Genomic DNA, 24624 nt, shown 5'->3' with positions numbered 1-24624 from the left:
ATCTCTGAGGCATAAAATTGAGATGTTTCATAATTTAAATTCTCTCACTGTCTAAATTTTAACTTCGCTGGGTCTTAATTTTTCTCATGTAAAAATGTTAAGTTGGGTTAGACCAGAATTTTCCAAACTGTGCAGGTCACGAATCAATTTTGAGAGTGAGGAGAAAGGAGTTAAACAGCTGGCCAGGACCAATTTCTCCCCCTGGTGTGGGATTAGAGGTTGGTGAGAAACTTCCAAGAAGACAGGTGATAGGTTTAACCTCTTTGTAAACATGACAATATGACCTCTAGAAAAATAGTTTGATATTCACTAAGAGAGTCCTCTATGGAATGTTTTGAGCAGGATGCTTACAGTAAACCAGTAATTCTCAAAGAGAGAAGTTTGACCATTGACCAGCAGCATATGAGTTACTGGAAAACTTGTTAGGAACATATTAATAAATTCTCAGGCCTCACCCCAGACTCCCTGAATCAGAAACTCTGAAGGTAGGGTCCAGCAATCCATGTTTAACAAGCCTTCCAGGTAATTCCAGTGCATGTTCAAGTTTGAGAACCACTGTAGTAAACAATTTATGGATTTACAATTCATGACTCCTTGAAGAATGTTACATAAAACTCTGAGGTATAAAATCAAGATGTTTCATAATTTAGACACTCTCTACTGTGGTAGGTGACCCACAGATCTTACTTACAGATCTTATGAATCATTAAGGGTCAGAGTAATGTGTGTCTTATGTAGGAAGGATTGCCTAGGGAGCCACGTGACATGTCCCTTTTCCATACTTGCTTTGCCTATGCCTCTTGATTACTTATATTCTTGAAATATTCATAAAGGCTGATTCTAGGTAAGAGTTATGATTATGTGTGTACAGTTTAACAATCTGATTCTTTGTGTTGGCTCAGAGAATCACAATCAGCATTTTTTTAAAAAATGATACAACAAAAACCGGAGGGCATCACATCTGCGGAACTGTGTCATGAAGCCTGTTTTGGGACAGACACACACACACACACACACACACACACACACATATAAATATTCACACATGTGTACAGTGGGGCAATGGAAAATCTATTTCTTACTGTAAATTGTGGATAAGAGTATTTCAAAAATATTGGCCTAGTTTTCATTAAGAAAGTCCTATGTAATCAACAGATAAAAAGATCCCCTCATAATTCCTGAGGCTTCTGAAAACCACCAACTGACTCCAAATACACATCCTCTGCTTCTAGCCTGGCAAGTAAGCCTCTTGCAAGCTGGTTCTGGGTCCAGCTTTCCAGTTGAAACTAACAATGATATCCTCCCCACAGTAGACTATTCTGCCCACCATACTTGCATATTCTCTCTTACACAGATCCTTCCTAGACTGGCCTCCTTCCTCTCTACTTCTCTAAATATTATCCATTATTTAAGGCCTATGTCAAATCCTAGCTTTGCTACAAAATCTACTCTGCTGGACTTTAACATAAAGTAAGCAGAACTCATCACTCACTTAGCATACTTTGTACACAGGAACAGATAAAAATGGGTCTTTTTTTAAAAAAGCTTGTAAATCCCTCAAGGTCTGAGGTTATCTTTCACTTCTTTACAAAGCTGAGAACAATTTGATATTTGCAAATAAGCAAGAACTCAAATATTTCTTGACACTTTCTATATAATACAATTATGATGAGTTTGGAAATGCTAAGCAAATTAGTTAGGAATAGGCTGTTAGTGAAATGTAACTAATGACTCAAAAACATCTAAAACTCACTGTATACAATAGCTCCTCTGGAGTGACAGGACTGGTGAAGATGGTACGCAGGCATCGGAGGCAAGCTTCAATGAACTTCAGGTCTGGGGACAGCAGTCCTATTAAAGGAAATTAGATTTACGACTCATTCTTTCAACCAGTATTTAAAACACTGCAAACTAATTCTAATCTTTACTTGTACAAAAATGGCTTCCCTACATACCTTGCAGTAAGGCAGGGATAATATGGCAGTCCAGTAGAGACTTGACATTGTTTTCAGTACCCATAGCAAGACTTCCCAACACCACTGCACACTCAGTTTTCAACTCTGTGCTTGAGCTTTCTTGCTGAAGCAAGTACAACAATCTAAAAAGAAGGAACTTCATAAACAAAGAGACTAAAAAACTTTAACAAAAGTAAATTAATGTAACAAAAAAGGGCTATGCATTCCACATACTATAATATAGTTGGTTGAGCTTATTTGAATCCCACTGGCAAATGGATATTTATTTATATCATCTGCTAATTCAATAAAGAAACATCTGAAAAAAACATCTAGAGGCATTTTCTTCATTTTGAACAAAAAGGACTATCATATAATCTCATTTTATCAAAACTGTAAATCTGAAAGTTGTCCACAAGTGGTTTCTGTAGAAACAACAGTTCCAGAGTCCATGTCATCTTGCTGCTTCTTAGTTTCTTCAGAATATGAAGACTCTTAATGCCAAGTGCTGCCCCATCTTAAATTCAAACCAGAAACGGATCTGAAGCCACAGCAGTTGTGCAGAGATTGCAGAGGTCTAGCCAAGGGGAAATATTCAGAGAACTTGTGCAGCTCTTCAAGCCAGGAAAGTTTTCTTTTTTCTCCGATTCTCCCATTTGGGGAATGAAGAGATCCTCCCATTTCCATTCCAGCCCAGCTTGCCAAACTATTATTCCCTAAACTCCAACCCTCCATCTCCCTTATGTACTAAGGTAAGACCCTCAGACTCCCTAAAGCTCTATTTATATATATTCAACACAAATCCTCTAAGAAAGGCTTCTGAGACCTTTATGGTTACTAAAGAATATATTTGAGGTCAGTGACATTAAAGACATTAAAACCATTCATCCCATATCAAAAGAGAAAATAAGAGAGGAAAAAAACCAAAATATTAAAAAATTCTGAATGAAAAACTTACAGCAATTGCACATAAAACTTAGTTCTGAGTAGCAGAGGTATAAAGGAAGTCAGTCACATTGTCACTGCCTGCCCAAAGGAAGCTTTTTAGGTCATCAGAAGAAGAAATCAAACTTCCTATGTTAACTTAAAAAATAGCACATTGTAAAAATGAGAAGTTAAAAAAAAAAGGCAGTATTAAAAACCAAGCAGGGTTTCTTTCCCTTTTAAATTCACAAAGGCTCTGGGATGCCTAATAAATTATCCACTCACACAAAAACTGCCAGGGCTCTAAAGAGATAGAGAAGAAAGTATCAGGCTGGTACATATTGTTTATGTACCCAACAAACCCCTTCATTGCCGGGTCAAGGATCTTCCTGAATTTCCAAAAAGTATTAATACATTCACTTCTTATTCCATTCTATCTTATTTTATATATTTTTTTCCTTAGAGATGGTTCATATTCTTCAAAACATTTAGTATTTTAAAAATAGGACAGACATTACAGGGTCTTATGATTCAGAGTGAGAAATACATTAGAAACATAGTATGACTGGAAAAGAAAAGGGATGAGATAACAAACATACCTTGGAACAGCTCCTAAAACAATGAGATTGGCTTTCTGTTTGTTGTTTCCAATTACAGCATTTTTCATGTCTCTGCATTCAGGGGAAGAAAAAAGTAAAACACATTGAGACATCATTGAAAAAAAAATCAAAGATCAACTCATTCCACTTTATTATACAACATCTCGGGTTGGCAAGTACAGAACTTAATGACAAAGTGTCAAAGCATTGACCCTTTTTCACCTGGAATACTTAAGAGATAAGTACTTAGAAAGTGTGAATGATCACATGAGCTGTAAACAGTTAAGTAGTACAGAAAGCGGGAGATATTCTGAGTACTAGCAAAAGACTTCCAATATAGAACTGAGTTCTAAAAAGGATATCTACCAATCCTTTGAAATACAGGCCACCTTTACACTCACAGTTCTGGGAGTGGGGAGTTTAACAAAAGAAAAAAAAAAACCCAGTCCACAGAACACATCTCCTTGTTTTAGGGATTACTTTGTTTACTTTTTCCCTCTTTTTCTGACTTCTTTTAGACTTTCTTAGGATTCTGTTTTATCATCCTTATTGTCTTACCAGCTGTACCTCTCTGGGCTTTGCTATCTTTTTTAATGATTGCTTTAGAATTTTCAATATAACTTTTTAAATTGTCACAGTCAATCTTCAAGTGATATTATCCCATTTCACATTATTATTTTAAGAGCCTTACAACTGTATATTTCCATTCCCCCACCCATTGTTTGTGCTGCTGTCATACATTTTATTTTTAAATTGGTGAGAAACAACGTAGTATTTTGTTACTATTTTTGCTTAAGCAGCTAATTATCTTTTAAGGAGATTAAAACATAACAAAGAAATCTTTTATATTTCTCAGATATTCACCAGTATTTTTCATTCTAGCTACAGAGTTCTATACTTCACCAGGAGCAAAAATCTATTCCACCAATTTCTGGTTGGTTCCAAAGGACATGTGGAGAAAAAATAAATAGCTCAAAAAGAAATCCAGTACTACTGACAACATGTTTTAAAAAGTACTTCCCCTAATTGGTCAGTACTACTTACTTAATACAGAACATGAGAGCACAGTTCCATACAGCAATGATTCTCAAAGCAGGAAGGAGAGCATTATAACCCCAGAGGGGCATTTCAAAAGTTTATGAGAGTGTCTAGAAATTTCTAGCCACAGTTTTATAGACAAAAAACCTTAATTTTCACATGTGTTTTAAAACTTAATTTTTCAGTACTGTACCTGTCATGTAAACAAAACGGAGATATACTTTTTATCAAAAAAGCTATAAATCTGGACAATCAGATCACCAGGACAGTGGCACTCACAGTATATGAATTGTCAATACCACATGTCTATATCAGTCTGCATTTGCAGCTCTTGTACTCACACTACTTCATTAAGTTTTCTAGTGTAGTGAGGCCTAAGCATTTACGTACTGAAACATTATAAAGTACCCTCTTTTTTTACTTCTCTTTTATATTACAAGCAGGGAAAGCATATTACTTTTGGAATTATGTATGTGAGTAGGTTATAATTAAGAACTGAATTTCAGGATAGTATAAGGGGCATTACAAAATATTTATAACAAGGGAAAGTTAGGTCTGATAGTGTTAAGAACATCATGATACAGCCTTGAAATTCTTAGCTCATTCATTTCTTTCATATCCCAAAATAAGCTCCCCTAAATACTCCTCTAGCATCTCTTTTGACTTTACCTCTTCTAGGTAGTGGAGCTCTATAAAACAGGAATTTTTTGCCAATCTTGAAAACTAAAATCCTGATAAAGCTATACAGTTGGCAAAACATGATCTTATAGAAAATCAGAGGAGAAAAGTATTATTTTTTTTTTTTATTTTAGCTCATCATGGGGGTACAAAAGCTCAGGTTACATACATTGTCCATATCTCGCCCATGCCCCTGAGTCAGAGCCTCAAGCTGTTACAGTCGACATATTTCCAACACTAACCATATTTACTAGCATTAAAAAACCTGGTAATAATTAACCCTTTTCCTCAAATACCTTCCTCAGTTATGCAGAAAAACACTGCCACAACTAGTGATGTGCTAAGCAGATTCTTCCCCACAAGTTTTTGAATGGCATTTTTATAAGACTTGAGTCATACACTGAAACTGTCTGGTCTTTTCTTTCATTAGTTCAGTGTCTGAGGGTAGGTCCTTTTTTCAAGGCCTGATCTATCCCTCTCTATAAACTATCCCTCAGTTCTATATGGTTTAAAAGAAATAAGTAGCAATTTGTTTTTGTTTATGGGACTAAGTTGAATGGAGTTTACTAAGGTTTTTGCCAAGTTCTGACACATGACTATAAAACCATATCAGCACAATGGTTCATACCAGTAATCCCAACACTTTGGAAGGCTCAGGCAGGAGGACTGTTTGAAGCCAGGAGTTTGAGACTAGCATGGACAACATAGCAAGATCCTGTCTCTAAGAAGCATTAAAAAATTAGCCTGGCATGGTAGCATGCACCGGTAGTCCCAGTTACTCAGGAGGCTGAGGCAGGAAGAAAGCTTGAGCCCAGAAGTTGCAGGCTGCAGTGAGCCACTATACTCCAGCCTGGGCGACAGAGTGAGACCCTGTCTCAAAAAACAAAAACAAAAACAAACACTATATGATATCAAAGCTTCAGTTAGCAAAGGGGAGTAAGAAATTGTACATCTAAGCTCCTGCCTCCTTATGGATGCCTGCCTACTGTTTTCTTCTTAGAGGCTTAGTTCCTAATCATCAGTTTATAGACCCCAACCTAGCAGCTTATCATTTACTTTCTTTTTCTTTCTTTTTTTCAACAAGCCCATTGCTGGGTATTGTCATTTACTTTCATCATCTTCCCTTCTCTTAACATGTTCTGCCTATACTAATGCAGCACATTCATCTGTCCAGCAGCTATTTATTTAGAATCTATTTTGTGCCAGGTGCTGTTCTGGGTATTCTCTCTATTCTGGAACTCCCAACCCTAATATTTTCCCAGTTTTCTTTCTCTCCATTCTTCCTAACCTAGGCAGAAATGAGGTGTCCCTACATCACCACAGTAATGCATTCCAAACATCTGAAACCACACCAAACTAAATTTTTTATAGACAAAAGCAAACAAAAACCCCTCCAAAACCAATTTTCTAGTTCTGTTAATAGTTTACAAAAAGGACATGAAGGAGCCAGACTATAGCTACAGTAAATGCACACTACAGAGAACACAATTAATAAAATGGACAAATGTCTAAAGAAAAAGATTTTGCTCTTGTTTTAATAAGTGAATATGCCTATGCTATATAGGGAAAAAAGATGTTCATAAATTCTATTCATCGGTACTATAAAGGAATGCTAGTGTATCATTTCTATGAAGAGTTAAAATTGAAAGAGATGATAATCATCACATATTTCCATCTTTAGCAGAGCTGAGCACAGTATAGGATGAATTAAGGAATCAATTTCAGAGGCAGCAGGAACTCAACATTCAGCAAAACAGATGAAGCTTCTTTCAGTTCCCAGAGTGTTCCTTTTCTCTCTCTTTGACTCCCTCTGTCCCCACTCCAACCTCTCTCATCTCCTTATCCCCTCCTTCCCCTCATATCTTCCCCTGGCTAACTTTACTCATTCTTCAGGTCTGAGCTTAGATGTCAATGTCACTTCCTCCAGGAAGCATGCCCTGATACCCCCAGGTCAACATTAGGTGCCCCTCCTAGGTGCCCTCTATCATAATACACTCATCACGTTGTTAGGATTAATGTCTGTCTCCTCTTGAGAGGCAAGAAAGCCAATACGACCTGGAAATATCAGAGAAGTTATTATCAACAGATCATTAATTATAGTGATTCTAGAAAATGAACCACAGAGAAATCCATATTTTTGTAAAATCAAACTCACAGCTATCATCCAAGATGGCAGCACAACAAAACTATGCAAGATATATATGTTTACCTTAAAGTTTACAAAGCATTCTGTATCTACTACTTTATGTCATCTTCATCACAACCTTAAGTAGTACTAACCCTGTTTACAGATGAGGAGGCTACCACTCAAGTTTAGAACCCCAATTAAATGACAGAGCCATTCTCAACCCATATCTTTTATGCCAAGTGTTTTTCCCATTACCTCCAGCACACCAGGCATTTACAACAAACTGATGGAAAAGACAAATGAATTTGGTAAATTCATTTCCTTTTTCCTCCTGTTTCAATTTTACATCTTTATACAAAATACAAGTATTTCTAATTTTTAGTCAAACATCCTTTTCCCAGTAGATCAAAAGAACATAATCTCATGCTTACCAACTTTTAAATGTTGTGAGGGGAATGCCCTACTTATATTCTACTGAAATCCAACAATTAGTTTTTGAGCTCAGCATACAGTGCTAGGCTCTATGAAGAACACAAAAGCACCACACAATGAGATGCCTGATCTGAAGAGGTCACAATATTCTTAGAGAGACAAAAATAACACTAACAATGTAAGGCAGTGCTATATTATAAATTGAGCACTTATAAGGCTAAGAAAAGTAGACAGTAAATAAGTTTAACAGGTTTAGAGGCAATGATATGAACTAAGATGAACCTTAGAAAATCGCCAGGACTTAAATATGTGGATGGGGAGAGCTAAAGGAAAAGCCATTCATAGAAGACCATACTGGAAATGAAAATGGCATGTTTCTGGGCAATAAAAGGAGCCTGATTGAAAAAAAGGTACACTTTAGGGTGGTATAAAACATAAAGTTAAAAAAATGATAGAAGAGATAAACAAAAGGGGATAGATTAAGAAACAATTATGGTTTTGATCACAGAAGGAACATGAAGGAAGCAGTTACTAAGAAAGATAGCACTGAATGTGGAATGGATTGGAAAGCTGATAATACAATACTAGAATAAAGAGGGACAACAAAGTGGCTGATGTCCCCCACTTAATGGTCCCAAGATCCCTATGCTTATCATTATCATAATACTCACTAATCAAATTATAGCAGATTGGCTCTTTAGTTATCTGACACCTTTATTAGACTTCTGGATACTCTAGAGCAATGACATTATTCATCCTTATATATCCCCATATTAGCATAATACCTGGCACTAGGAAGACACACAATAAATGTTTGTTGAAGGAATTAATCAGTCCTTCCAGGTATCTGGTTATGGGAGACTGATTAGGGTAGCAGCCATAGGAATCATTAATACAAATGACATTTTGAGGAAGCAGTTAACAAGATGATTTATTCAACAGGTATAGGAAATGTGATACGTGACATGTCTCGAGTAACTACTTCATGTCTGGGCACCTAGGTATAGAAAACATTTGGAGGAGAAATCCCTTAGCAAGACAAGGATCTATCTTAACTTTAGATACAACAAATTATCTTTGAGGTGAGATAAGAATATCCAGGTAGAAAGGCTAAAAACTAAGCCTTGGGGATATTTCATTCTTTGGGGATGGAAGAAGAGAAATCAAACATGCATTTGTCAAAGAACATTTTAAGCTTAAATCTAGCTAGAATCTTAAATTTGCACACTAATAAATGGACTTAAGAAGTACCAACTTTTGGCCGGGCGCAGTGGCTCACGCCTGTAATCCTAGCCCTCTGGGAGGCCGAGGCGGGTGGATCGCTCGAGGTCAGGAGTTCAAGACCAGCCTGAGCGAGACCCCGTCTCTACTAAAAATAGAAATAAAAATTATCTGGACAACTAAAAATATATATAGAAAAAATTAGCTGGGCATGGTGGCACATGCCTGTAGTCCCAGCTACTCGGGAGGCTGAGGCAGTAGGATCGCTTAAGCCCAGGAGTTTGAGGTTGCTGTGAGCTAGGCTGACGCCACGGCACTCACTCTAGCCCGGGCAACAAAGTGAGACTCTGTCTCAAAAAAAAAAAAAAAAAGAAGTACCAACTCTTACGGAGAGGTTAAACTTTCTACTTCACTTTCTTTGCTTTGAAAGAGAGTAATTTTCGTATGGTAGATAAAAAAGACTCAAGCGGTAAAACATGTACAGTGCCTACCACAACATATGTCTAAATTAGAACATTATGAGGGTGATCAAAACCAAGAGAGAAAGTAAACACTAAATATTTCTATTAATAGAGCATTAATAGGAAAAGTAAAAAAAGATTTGGGATCTAGATCTGCTAGAGAAACAGTTTCTGTCAATCAAGTATGAGTGTAGTTATTTGTATACAGTCAAAAATAGCATGAATTTTAACTGAAAACCTAATATCATCTAAAAATTATCTTTAAAAGTATTAAAAGCTGGAGCCTCGAGCTAAAGATCAATTATAGACATGCTTCACTGAACAACAAGGATGTGTTCTGAGAGATGCATTATTAGGTGATTTAGATGTGCAATCATCACAGAATGTATCTAAGCCTACTATACACCCAGGCTGTATGGTCTAGCCTATTGCTCTCTGGCTACAAACTTGTATAGCATGTTACTGTACTGAATACTATAGGCAATTATAACAGAACGGTAAGCATTTGTGTATCTAAACATGGAAAAGGTACAGTAAAAATACGGTATTCTAATCTTAAGGGACCACTGTGGCATATGAGGTCTTTGACTGAAATATTGTTATGTAGCGCATAACTGTGTATCATTTTTCATTTTGAACCAGTATTATTTTTTGCTTACCTGAAACAGCTCTTGTTTGGAATGTTCTATATTCATTTTTGGCCTAATTATCGTGAAGTAACCAAAAAGTACAATGGATACCGAAAACTTCAATCTGAGTATAAAGTATGACCCATTTATGAAAATTCACTGCTCATAAGACATTCATATGTAAAATAAGGGAAAAAACATATATTTGGGGTAGCTAGGATAAAGCAACATTGTAAACAACTTATAAAATTATTTGGACCTTGAAAATTACAAATATACTGCTCTGTCCTATAATTACAATTATTATAATGTTTTTAGAGAACAGAATGTATCCAAATATCCAAATGAAATAAACTTTTGGTTATCAAGTATGGTCAGGGAATGAGGAATATTCACACTCCAATTAAAGTTACTATTGCCATAATGATGATCTATTATTCAAACTGAAGTTATTTTTAACATAAGGCTTTGATTAAGGAGGCACTTGAGAAATTTATAGTGAATTTCAGCTCAAGTCAACTTAGGCATTTACTGGATATCAATTATATGTATAAACTGAAAAGAACTGAGAATTGGCAGTAATTTAGTTCAGTCTTATAAACAAATTACTCTGTGATGTAGATTTTTGGAAAATATGTAGTTTCAAATACAGTTCTGATTTGCATAAATCATGAAAAATTTACTGTAAATATTTAATCTTTCCACAGCATCTTATGATTCCTTAATAACAAGTGAGTACATAATTTTGAAAATTAAACACTCGCTCAGAAATTAGATATTTATTATGTTTAACTTTTTGTTTTATCAACATATGATTACAAATCACCTTACATTCTCCAAAAATCATAAAGAGGGCAATGTAATGACTGTATTAACAATAAATGCCAAAATATTTTTGTAGCATACCAATTTTTTTATATATGTAATCTTTCCAAAGAACATAAGAAATGTTAGAATATTATACAATAATATGGCAGCATATAGTTAGGTGGTTTATACATATGAAAAGATATATATACATATGCATACAAATATATAGGTATTTTTGATGTTCAAAGTTAATATCACATACACATACATATATAAACAGTTTGCAGGTAAACACTATGTCAATATGATTTAATAATTTCTGGATAATTTTGCCCTCCGTTTTAACCATATTCTCTGAATTCTTTTTTTTTTTTTGAGACAGAGTCTCGCTTTGTTGCCCTGGCTAGAGTGAGTGCCGTGGCATCAGCCTAGCTCACAGCAACCTCAAACTCCTGGGCTTAAGCGATCCTACTGCCTCAGGCTCCCGAGTAGCTGGGACTACAGGCATGCGCCACCATGCCCGGCTAATTTTTTCTATGTAGATTTTTAGCTGTCCAAATCATTTCTTTCTATTTTTGGTAGAGACGGGGGTCTCACTCTTGCTCAGGCTGGTCTCAAACTCCTGACCTCGAGCGATCCACCCGCCTCGGCCTCCCAGAGTGCTAGGATTATAGGCGTGAGCCACCTCGCCCAGCCCATATTCTCTGAATTCTGTTTTGGAATACATAGTTTTAAGAGTCAGATCACTTCATTACATTTGGTATTAAAGTCATCTTTGTATATGTTTTCCCATAACATTTTTTAAAATAATTGATTAAATATCTTTTAAACAGATATTTCTTTTTTGGATATTTCTTTTGAATTATCCTAAAACTTAACCCTTTAACTTAAAACTTCTTAAAAACCTAACGCTTTATTTTATGAGAACTCGTATCTTTAGCTCATGCAAGAAAATGGGACCTGCCTATATTCTACTGAAATCAGAGATACATAATTTCCTGAAACCAGAAAATTAAATAATTACTATCAAAATAAACTCATGTCATCAATACATTAAAATACTTCAAAGGACACTTTAGAAATGAATTCTTGGTGAAAACCATAAAATTCTACAGCATCGACAACTGCCTGACTGAATCCACCAGAAGTCTAGTCTAGCTTTCTGATTCTATTCAACTTTGAAACTACAAAGTCAGCCACATTTGTTTAAATCATCTTCTGCCTTTTCACATTAACGATATCAACATAGGACCACATAAGGTTATCTGCTGATCTTTTCATTGAATCACTAATGTAAAAAACAGACCAAGTGCTCTAATTTAGATATGTTAAAACACAAACACACACACACACACACACACACACACACACGCACACAATGTTGAAGTAGCTTCACGATTTACAAAAACAGTTGAAGTTATTCTTCAACTATGAGATTTAATATAGCTGAACCAATACCATAATAACTTCACCAAAAAATGTCCTGCAATTGTTTCTTTAAGTCACACTCAGATCTCCACAATACAGGAAGCTCAGAATTTGTAATGCAGGGTATTTTATCTGTTGTAGCTGCAAAGGCTAGTTTACGACCTACACAATGACCTCCCTCCTCTCTCTGTTCATATCTTACTCCATACCTAAGATCCATACCTAATAATCTTCTATTTAGTTATGCATATAAAATTTTGCTCTTTTGGAGAAAAAGATCTGATTTTATATTCAAACTTTTGATACAATAGGATCATTCAAGTTTATACTAAATATTGTACTACTAACAAAAAAGTTACCTCTAAATAACTCCTCTTTCTTCAAGAACTGAAAATCAAGCAGTTCTGATGCTTAACATTATTTTTCAACAGGGGCATACTTACTCACTAGGTAAAATGGTCCCTTGTAATGTGAGTTATCTACAAACAAGTTCTCTATTTTCATGGAGTCTACTCAGCTGAGTAGACTAGTTATAAACTATGATGAAAATTCATTATTCACTCGTAATTTCTTTGATTTTTTCCTGCTAGTATGTTATATATGTTCTTTATCTATCTATTAACATCTATTAGACATGGGGCCTTGCTACGTTGCCTAGGCTGGACTCAATCTCCTGGCCTCAAGTGATCCTCCTACCTCAACTTCCCAAACAGCTAAATCTGGCATATGTTCACAATCTTTATTGAGAAAAATGAAATTTAATGTAGCTAGAAAAATGATAAAATTATAGTTGGCTTGTAGCCAAAGCTGTAATTCTTGTCAATTCTTTTATGTCCCTCCAATTAAATATTTTGTATTTAAAGCTGACTATTTCAGTCTCTGTCTTTTCCTTCCCTAAAATTAGTAGGCTACTTTTGGTTGTTTATACTCTGTGGCCACCTACCTATTTTGGTCTAGTAACGGTCTCTCTGTGACTCAATGGTGACTGTGTAATGTGTATACAAAGGAAAGAATTGGTCAACTCTCTTTTCCTAAATACAATTTTGGTCCCCTTTTTCTTCTCTCAATATTGTATTAAACAAAATTACTTAAAAATAGATAAAATGCTAAAACTAAATTCACTTTTCATTCTCTTGACCATGTACACTTAATTTTCAGACAGTGATAAAGTTCAAGAAAGAATTAAGTCAAAAAGAATAAATACTTCTATATGGAAAAAAGGAAGCTTTATCAAATCACACTACATATATCTCCATAAGGTCAGCTCTATCTACTCTAACATAAAGTGAAAAAATATTGGGTGATCTGTTCCTTTCAAACTATAAACAGATTTTAGTATTGTAAGTAGCAATAATATTTACCAGAATAAGGTATCACTTGCATTCTCTTGTCAGAGTCAAGAATCCTAGTCCTTCTCTCTCTTCTCCCTCAGTTTAAACTGTTTAATCTGCTTGTTTTTTTTTTAATTTGAGTTTTCCTTTCTCTTCTTTGAAGAGAATCACCTTACTTTTGAAGTTGTTTCAAGGCTAATAACAACCAACCACTTAAATGCCAGTTCTGACTTAATTCTCACAATAAACTGGCAAGATGGGTGGCATTATTCTCTCTTTACAGATGATGAAATTGAAGTTCAAGGAAGTTAAGTAACTTGCCCAAGCATACAACTAGGAAGGGGCCCCACTAGGAAATGTCAGAACGAGGAATTCAACCCACTGTTGTCCAACTTCAAAGCCTGTGCTCTTTCTACTCCACTATCCCTTCACAACCTTTCTTTCTCCAGTTAACAGCTAATTATGTCTGAGACTTGATAATTTTTCAAAAGGCACTAAGGCTATCAAACTACACCTTAGCTGCTTGGTTTTAAATTTAATCTTTCCCAATGTTCTTTTATTGCTTGATATTCTATCAACATTTGAGAAGCTACGGTGTTTTTTGGTAAATGAAAAATTTCTCAAAGTGACAGGTAACACTTGAATCAGCTACTCATATCACATACAACTCAAGATACAAGTCTATCGCACAGAATCCTAGGTTAATAAATTCAGCTTTCTCCTAAATAACCATAGTAGCAGTAATAATAATGATAACATCATTTTCTAATACCATTTATTGAACACTTAGTGAGTCTAATATTTTCAACTAAATTATTTATTGAGCACTCTTAAGTGATAATTAGAATTCTCTATATACAAAGCTGTCTGGCTGTGTGGGAACAATCTGCCTGTCTAAGGAAGAGTGTTAAATTAAACCTACCCCTCAACTAATCTGTGTTTGGTACAACCCAAACTGATTTATTTAACAGATGGATTTAATACCACTTTTCCTGGTAATAAACTAGGCTAAAAGGGAGTTGACTAAATCATTATAAAGTCTTTAGTTAAGGGGACAGAGGCAAAGTTAACATAATGAGAAAAAAAGAAATATTGTATCCTGTTGTTTCTGTAAACTGAGAAGATGTGAAGTAAGTGTCAAGTATCTCCAGTGGGTCCTGACCAGTTCCTCACTTTCCCTTCCAGCTCAACTGAATTAGTCTTCGTCCTACTTAATTTTTCAAAAGCATAATCGGTTTATGCTTCCTCTCATGTCTCTTCTCATTAAAAATGAGGAAATTTTAGAGGAAAGAAGGACATTTAGGTTATCGAGAGTTTATTTAAATTTTCTAATGACCGCTTTCTAAATTCTGATATTTAAAACATCAACAGGAGACTCAAACCTTGGTGACAGTTAACGAGTTAACCAAAAATGGTACAAAACAAAACAAAAAAACCCCTACTGACCTATTATCCCACTGCTTTTCACTTATAAAATATCAATTTTATTCTCTTGCTTTTGTGAATATTATGGTAGCAAAAGCATTCTGCAAAGGAAAAATTTTTTAAATGTAAAACAAGTATTCTACAAAAAAAATGAAGCTAACCATGTCAGATAACAACTATCCAAAAGACAATTCTTTACAGTAAAATGTTAAAAGCCACGAATGTCAAGTAGTCTTTCCAAAAAAGCCAAATGAAAGAAAAAAGTTATAATCCTACATTTTCAAAATTATAATCTTTAAAGTGAAAACAAACAAGACTTTTTGATAGACTCTTAAATGCATACTACTTACATGACACCTTGTAGAACTTTCTGGGGATCAGGGTCAAATAGCCTGTCAACATAGTGGCGACTGCTAGCTGTTACTTCCTAGAAAGTGGGGGGAAAAATTATGACATCTGAAGCCATGCAAATCACAAATCACAGTATCACCTACAACATCAAAAATGTTAGATTAGATTAGCTATATAAATCTAACTTAAGGTAAATGCATTAAAATTTCTATGAAATCCTTATTTTTGCCTCTTTATGATATGGGATTCTTAATCAGGTGATTTTTCTCTTTCAGATATCAAAATAATTGGAAACTGCATGTTCATTTCAAGATGCCAAAGATCAATATTTTTCTAAGAACACCCAATTTCAAAAGTAAGAAAGTCCATGAGATACTACCAATTTTGCAATGCCTTGAAACTGGCAGAAGAATCTGAAAAATCAACATAACTATAAAGCACACAATAACTTTGTTCATTTAAAAGTTAGAATCATCGGGAAAAATATTAAGTATATTTTTGTAAACACTTTATAAAATCAGTCTGAGAAAAGCTTGTGACAAGAAGATAAACAGTAAGATAGAGAAGAAAGAAGACATGCAATTCTCATTAACAATTTAACTGGTCAGTAGGTCCTTTGTAGTGAGCCCCGCAAGCTTCACCAACAGAACTGGGTATATATGTTAAGTAAGAAGCAAGCTAAGTTTCTTCATTAACTGCTGCTGGATGTCACACAGGTATGAAAGATAGATAGGAATGTTTCTTCTGTTTAGTACAAACTAAAGAGGAGAAAATCTGGCTCTCAACTAAGGAAAGGGGTGAGGACTTCATGGAACAGACTAGAAGGTGCAGTCTAGGTATAAGAGGACCGCCTTTAGGCTGATGTAGAAGAGTTTAACTGCTAGGGGGCAGAAATAAGTGAAAAATAAAAACTGAAATAAAGGAGGTGCCACACTTTCTGTGAAGGAACATAATTAAGAATTAGGTTGACTTGTACGTGCAACAGAGCTGTGTAGTCTGAATTGGATACGGATGGGTAGAAGTAGAGAGGGTATAAAGAGCAAAGGGAGACACTTACCTCCTTTTATTTGTATTGTGGGATTGGCTCTATTATGTAACTTCTGTAATACATATTTAGGGGTAATACTTTTTTATATTTAATTTTCAATACTTAACATTATTTAAAACAAAGAACATATATTTAAGAACCAGAGAAAAGGGAGTTTTGTGCCCTGGTGGATTATCCTTATTTACTGTCACCCATTGACAACAAATTATTATAGGGAGGAAGAAATAACTTTTCTAGTTTACTCAGAACGCCAAATCAATAAAAGAGTTCATTGCCATGATACTATACCAGCTTAAACTTCTGAGTCATCAAAAATAACTCCGGAGAACTACACAAACTCTAGTTTCCTGATAATATAGTTAACCAAACTCAAAGCATATTTTCATATTCTGAACTTGCTACAAAAATATACTCATAGGCAACTCAAATACCTGCCTTTAGTATGCACTCCATTTACAAAGAACAGTGGCAACAAATAAGCAAAAATGATGAAAACTCTTATGCCCACCATGGTACCATTAAAGCACCTGCTACTGGGGTCTGTTTTCCTCAAAATAATGGAATCACAGAGTTGGAAGGACTCACTAATTATCCGCCCAATCCCTTGGTTTACAAATGAAGCTTCTTATGATCTTTACCTACTTGTCAGATCATCAAAGGTAAGTAAGGACACAAATAACTCTACAAATATATCAAGAAACAATATATCAAGGGCCAAAGCTAGAGTAAAACTGAAAAATGCATTTCTGTAATACAAACAGTAAGTTTTACCACTCCATTTGAGTACATATGTTTTCCTGGCATTCTAACAGAGTAAGATCTTTTGAGCAAATCAGACCCTTAGCCTCCCTCCTATCCAGGGACTGATCTTAGAGAAGTTGGTTGTGGAAAATAGATAAAAGTACACTAAAATGGACAAGGAAAGAAAGAATGAATCAATATCAAAATCATAGCCATAGGCCGGGCGCGGTGGCTCACGCCTGTAATTCTAGCACTCTGGGAGGCCGAGGCAGGTGGATAGCTCGAGGTCAGGAGTTCGAGACCAGACTGAGCGAGACCCCGTCACTACTAAAAATAGAAATAAATTATCTGGACAACTAAAAATATATATAGAAAAAAATCAGCCGGGCATGGTGGCGCATGCCTGTAGTCCCAGCTACTCGGGAGGCTGAGGCAGTAGGATCGCTTAAGCCCAGGAGTTTGAGGTTGCTGTGAGCTAGGCTGACGCCATGGCACTCACTCTAGCCCAGGCAACAAAGTGAGACTCTGTCTCAAAAAAAAAAAAAAAAAAAAAAAAATCATAGCCATAGGCATGTGAAGCCAACACATATAAACCATCAGCAAGTATACCAGTTGCTGGCACTGAAAAAGAACAGAGGGTAGAGAGGCAGCCACAGAATGTAAAACACAAAAGGCTAAGCAATAGGTGGCCCATAATTGGAGATTTCAGACTGCCTTTTGGTTAAAGTTCTATGCTAGGTGCCAAAGAAGGTATAAGAGGACACTGAGGCAGAGCCTTGCACTTAAGGAGTTTACAATCTGTAATTGGTTGCCACGTAAACAAAAAATAATCATTTAAGCCAGTGGTCCCCAACATTTTTGGCACCAGGGACCAGTTTCATGGAACACATTTTTCCATGGAGGGGTGGGGGGAGGCGGTGGAGCTCTGTTGCACAGTCCCCACCAGTCCACAGACCATGGGTTGGGGACCGCAGATCTAAGCTGCCTAGTAGCAAGCAAGCTCAGGGGATATAGTCACTTATTCAATTTTATTTTACTCTGGACTTTTGCCAAACATATTCATTTGTCTGTCCGTATGGGACAATTTTCACATTTTACTGCTTTCCCTTGTAGATTAGGTCACTCTTTCCCTCCCAGCTCTCTTCTTTCAGAAGCTAGCTTGAAAATTTAAGGGCTAGGGAGAGAGGGCAATCAATTTGGTACAAATATTAAATAGGTTGGTCAAGGAAAGCACTGTCAAAAGGAGACATGTGAGTAAAGACTTGAAGAAGATGAAGGAACAAGTTATGCACCTATTGAGGGCAGAGCTTTTTAGGCAAAGAAAACAGCAAATGCAGAGACTCGGTAATGGGAATTGTCTGCCATGATCAAAGAACAGGAGGCCTTTGTAGCTGGAGCAGAATGAGCAAAGGAAAAAGCAGTAGGAGATGAGGTCAGAGAATAGGGGCCAGATGATAAAGAACTGCACTATCTGATAGCCAGTAGCCTCATGTGACATTTGAAATGTGGCTAGGAACTGAATTTTGTTTGCTTATTGTTTAACTTTAATTAATTAAAATTAAGAAACCAATACTGGATTCAGTTATTTAAAAACTTTTAAGAATGGTTTGGAACTACTTGGATATATGAGTCTACTTTTTCGACTGTGTGAGTTGGGAAGCTATTAGACCGTTTTGGGAAAATAGAGACATGATCTGATTTATGGTTTTAAAGGACCACTCTGGCTGCAATTAGGAACAGACAAATATGTGGAAAGGGGGAGGGGTTACAGGACAAAAGCAGGGAGACTAGGTAGCGGGTTATTTCAATCATCAGAAAAGCTGTTATTTCAAAGATGATGGTAGCCTAGAATAGGGCAAATATTGTGGAGGTAAGATTCACTAAGATTCCAGATAAATGTTGAACTTAAAAATGACTATCAAATTGGATATATTGTTAGACCAGATGCAGGGTATAAGAGAAGGGAGGAGCCAAGGGTAACACTTAAGGTTTTTACCAGAGCACCTAGAAAGATTAAGTTGCCAGTTAATGAGATGAGGAAGATTGTGGGAGCTGCAGGTTTGAGTGGGAAAATCAAAAGATCAGTTTTGAGGCCAGGCATGGTAGTTCATTCTTGTAATCCTAGCACTTTAGGAGGCCGAGGTGGGAGGATCACTTAAGGACAGGAGTTCGAGACCAGCCTGAACAATACAGTGAGACCCCATCTCTACAAAAAAATAGAAAAAATTAGCCAGGCTTAGTGGCATGCGCCTGTAGTCCCAGCCACCTGGAAGGCTGGGACTGGTGGATCACTTGAGCCCAGAAGTTTGAGGTTGCAGTGAGCTATGATGATACCATTGCACTCCAGCCTGGGCAACAAAGCAAGACCCTGTCTCAAAAAGAGAAAAGAGAAAAAAGTTCAGTTTGGACATGTTAGGATTGATAATCCTATCAGACATCCAAATGAGAATGTCAAGCTGGCAGTGGATAGGACAGTCTAGAGTTTAGGAAAAAGTTGTGGGCTGGAGATACAAATCAGGGCGTTGTTGGCATATAAATAGGATAAGTTCACTAAGGAAGTGACCATGGATAGAGCAAGACCTGAAGACTCTGGAGCACTCAAATAAGCAGCCAGTGTGGTGGAAAGAAATCTAGGAAGTCATATCAGAGAATATTTCATAAAGGGAATAATCAACTATGTCAAATCCATGGTCTGCAGCATAAAACAATGACTAAGACCTCATCATTGGATTTAGGGACAGGAAGGTCACCAGTGATCTTGACAACAGTAGTATAGTGGGACCAAAGCCTGCTTAGAGAGGATTTAAGAGAGAATGGGCAAAGAGGAACTAGAGAAAGTAAGTACAGACAACTCTTTCAGAGAATTTCATTGTACAGGGGAGTGAAGAAATAGGGTAGTAGCTAGAGGGAGAAGCAGAGTCAGGAGAGATTCCATTTTTTAAGATGGAATAAATTAGAAATTATTATTAGTGCTTATTCATTGATAGAAGTTTTTTAATAGAAAAGAAAAATTAATGTTGCATGAGGGGAAGAAATTCTGAAACAATGTTCATGAACAATTGAAAAGAATGGGATTTACTGATCAAGTAGAGGATGGGAAGTACAATAACCAGAGGAAATTAACTAGGTGGATATGGTAGTAAGAGCTTATGAAAGTTCTCTTCAGATTACTTCTATTTTTTTAAAGTAAAAATGGAGGAAGAAATGTGTTGAGTGGTTTGAAGAAAGAGGGGAAGGAATAAGACACTGAATGGCCAGGAAAATGTACCAGGACTGCCAGGGAACACTAAGGGTCCTCCTGAGGCTCATGATTATAAATTTAAAGTGAAACCAGTTATCATGGCTGTGTTCTTCTCCAGCTACATTCAAATGCACGGAAGCAGACAGGCATGAAGAAGAGAGCTGGATTTAACTGAAATTTTACAAGGCAAGGATGACAAAGGTAGAGGAAGGGGTCAACTGAGTTGAAGGTATATACAAGGGTATGATTATAATGAAGGCTAGTTAAAAAGCGGTAGAATTAATAGACTATAGGTAACACAGGAACTGAAAGATTATTGGCACTGGAGTAGTAGTAATAGTAGGGTTGGGAGGAGATAAGGCAGGGACCAGGATGCTTGATATTGTGATTATAAAGGGATTTTAGTCATTGGTAAGGTCAAGGTCTAGGAAATGACCACTGAAGCAAGTACCTCAAGCAGGATGGAGGATATGATCATTGCAGAAGTCTAGACTTTTAGAAAACTGTTTATGTAAATAATGGAACTTTCATAAATTATCACAGGAGTAGTACTAGAAAGAGTGATCACAAACTAGGAGGAAATGAGGGAATGATCAAGGGTTCTGTAGATGATTACAACAAGGTACAATCTGATGAGATTCAAAACTGGAGTTTTTAGAGCAAAGGGAAAGAGAGGGGTATGAAAACACCAATGAGGAGCAAGGAGGACCTCTAATCCCACCGTTAGGCCAAACAATATGAAGGATGTGAAAGGAAAAACAGCCACTAGCTGAGAAGACCACAGGAGAAGGCAGGGGAAAAAGCATCATCAGGTAAAAAGCCCAGTTTCATTCTTAACAAAAAGCTGAAGGAAATGCTCGGAGGAGAGGATAAAGGAAGTCTAGTGAAAGAAACAGAAGACAGACAAGGGATCCAGATAGAAAAGTAAACAGACAGCTATGTGGGCATGAGGAATGACTCTAGAGTCCTGGGCTTCTTACAGTTAATGTAAACAGAGATAAAGAGCTTAATCCTGATGACCCCAAGGCAAAGAGTAGAGGTGAGGCTCTGAGTATTGGGGGGAGGTAAATGAATTTTGGGGCCCTTCCTCATTCTTCTTTTTTTTTCTTTTTTTTTTTTTTTGAGACAGAGTCTCTCTCTATTGACCAGGCTAGAGTGCCGTGGGGTCAGCCTAGCTCACAGCAACCTCAACCTCCTGGGCTCAAGCGATCCTCCTGCCTCAGCCTCCTGAGTAGCTGGGACTACAGGCATGCACCACCATGCTCGGCTAATTTTTCTATATATATTTTTAGCTGTCCATATAATTTCTTTCTATTTTTAGTAGAGATGGGGTCTCGCTGTTGCTCAGGCTGGTCTTGAACTCCTGAGCTCAAACAATCCACCTGCCTCGGCCTCCCAGAGTGCTAGGATTACAGGCGTGAGCCACCGCACCCGGCCCTCATTCTTGATAGTAACAGTATAGATGATGGGGACAGCCTGTGGACATTTTTTTTTTTAAATCTAGACACTTTTTGTTTATTCCAGAGAAGCACTGGGGTTCCTTTTTCCCTCCTGCCCATGGAGGCAAGCAGGTTAGGAGGGTTTCCGATGTTCTGTCCTTTCAAAATGTGGCTTCATTCTCACTTCAAAACACCAATGCCCTTTTGAGTTACTTTCTGTAACTTTCAGTAGCTGGTAGGATTTGTATACGTGGTGATTACTCCATCCTCCCAATCTACAGAGTCAATGTGTCAAGCAGCCAGCTAAAACTCAAGGTACCATCTGTGCTCATGGAGAGCAAAGCTAGCCAGGGTCAGACCTATAAACTCTGTCTTCTGGCATAGGGCTTCAAACAAATGAGCTTGCGAGCCCTCAAAACCTAACTCTGAACTCATTTTACATATTCAAACTGCAATAAAATAACCATAAATGTATATGTTATTAATAAAAACTTGTTAATTTTTCGTTTGAAAGTGTACATGGATCCCTTTAGCAGAAAATTTATAGACATCAAATTTGTGAATCAGAGTTAATTAATTCCAAGAAGTTGATGCTACTGTGTGTGCTACATAGGTGCTGATGGTTTAAAAAAAAAAAAGGAGGAAGAGGGGAAGAAAAGTCTGAAGCAAATTTCTTCTTTGAGGAAAAGAAAAACAGCAACAAGTAATGAATTACATTCCATTGTGAAGTATTCTGTGGAAGCAATTTTCCTTTTATTAAGGTGATCATCTGTGTCAGGCAGCCTCTAAGATGGCCCTCAATGATCCCTACCTCCTGGTATTCATGCCCTTGTACAAACCCCTCCCCTTGAGTGAGGACTGGACTTAGTGACTTGGTTCCAGGAAATGGAATACAACAGAGACGATGAGATGCCATTTCAGAAATTTCAGCTCTTTTGCTACAAGGGCATGAATACAGTTATCTGTGGCATATGTATCTTGCTCTGTAAACCTTTATCTTGCTTTTACTCTATAATCCTATTTTGCTCCCCCTCAGTAAATTTTACCTCGTGCTTGCCTAAAAAAAAAAAAAAGGAAGTTTCAGAGTTACCACCCACAAACCCTCCTCTCTGTCTCTCTGATAGAAGCTACTTGCCAGGCTGTGAGTTGCCCTACGGAGAGGCCCACATGGCATGGGCCTAAATCCTGCCAACAACTACATGAGTGAGTTTGGAATTGGATTATCCCTGAACTGACCCTTCAGGTGAGAATGCAGCTCCCACTGACAGGACGACTGTAATTTCATAAGAGACCTTGGGCCAGAGGCATCAGCTAAACCACACCTGAATTCCCAACCTACAGAAACTATGACATAATAAATGGCTGTTTTAAGCAGTTAAATTTGGGGGCAATTTGTTACACAGAAATAGAAAATTTATAGGCTTTTAAATTTATGTACATTTATCATCCAAATAAGAGTGAAAGAGAGCATTATTAATTATTGTCACAGAATGGTATGCATAAACTAAGAGTGTTGGGGACAAATTGAATTGTAAAATTACCCTACCTTTTGTTCATTTTTAGTAGTACAAAAGAAATGAGGAAAAACTTATAGACAGCTCAGAATAGTGGTCAGATGTCCTGAAAAGGCAAACTAGACAAGGCTCTCATTGCTCCTCTGAATAAACTACCCAGGACTAGGGTGAATTTAAGCCACTCCCTTTTGAAAAGAACTACTTCAGGAAGGGTGTTGGATGGCAAACTGCTAAGTCCGAAACTTGTCATGCATAGGATGTAACTCAAAAATAAGGAGAAATAAGTGTTCAACTGAAGTTTTAGAGTGAAACTGTGAGTTTACTAGACAATGAAGAATGAAAGGTTAAAGGCTAATAAGAAATATCAAACTTATTTTACTCCAATAAAGCCCTACCCTCTGTATATTTCATTAAAATACAATGCTGTTTATTTCTAACATACACAGGCATTGTGTAGTAGAAAGAACAAAGGATTTGGCATTTGAAAGACTTGGGTTTGAGTCCTAGTTTTACCACTTACTAGATATGTAACTTTGGACAAAAATAACATTTTGAGACTGTTTCTTCAATTATAAAATGGTAATGTTATCACATAGCTCAGAGTGTGGCTCAAATGAGATAATATACAGAAAAGCCCCTTGTAAACTATAAAAGCACCGTACAAATAATGATCTCAGGAGAATTCTATTCTTGTAGAAAAATGATAACTGCCTTAACAAGTATACTAATGCCCCTTTCAGTTATTTATATTTAAGGGTAAGCCTAATTATTCAAAGAGAACTGTCCTTACCTGATAGCAGCTTACTCTCAGACCAAGCTAAATACTTAGCAAGAAATACACTGGTTTAGTATGTTACAGTTTACAAAGCATTTTCATATCTATTTTCTCATTTAATTCATGTGCTCTTTAAAAATTAAAATAGCATTACAATTCCCAATGGGGTATCCTGACCTCCCCCCCGCTCCCGCCGTATAAGATTTAAATCAGTTATTGCTAATTAGAATTTATTTATATACACATATATATATATATATTTTTTTTTTTTTTTGAGACAGAGTCTCACTTTGTTGCCCAGGCTAGAGTGAGTGCCGTGGCATCAGCCTAGCTCACAGCAACCTCAAACTCCTGGGCTTTAAGCGATCCTACTGCTTCAGCCTCCCGAGTAGCTGGGATTACAAGCATGCGCCACCATGCCCGGCTAATTTTTTCTATATATATTTTAGTTGGCCA

At 36.7% G+C, this 24624-nt stretch overlaps 1 protein-coding gene across 5 annotated transcripts in view; it reads right to left on the bottom strand.

Annotated features, from left to right (window-relative positions):
- Positions 1-24624, bottom strand: part of ARMC8 (armadillo repeat containing 8) — a 104409-nt gene that overhangs the window by 68387 nt on the left and 11398 nt on the right. For 4 of the 5 annotated variants that reach the window (XM_045539144.1, XM_045539147.1, XM_045539148.1 and 1 more), the window contains exons 2-5: positions 15410-15486; positions 3479-3550; positions 1956-2098; positions 1754-1851 (exon numbers count right to left, since the gene is read on the bottom strand). In XM_045539144.1, the coding sequence (XP_045395100.1) occupies positions 1754-1851; positions 1956-2098; positions 3479-3550; positions 15410-15486 (390 nt within the window). The remainder of the gene's footprint in view (positions 1-1753; positions 1852-1955; positions 2099-3478; positions 3551-15409; positions 15487-24624) is intronic. The other variant, XM_045539146.1, reaches the window with a different exon arrangement.

The sequence above is a fragment of the Lemur catta genome, chromosome 1, assembly GCF_020740605.2.
Source record: "Lemur catta isolate mLemCat1 chromosome 1, mLemCat1.pri, whole genome shotgun sequence".
NCBI lineage: Eukaryota > Metazoa > Chordata > Mammalia > Primates > Lemuridae > Lemur > Lemur catta.
Note: the sequence above shows the minus strand (reverse complement) of the source record. Positions and strands in the feature narration are given on the sequence as shown.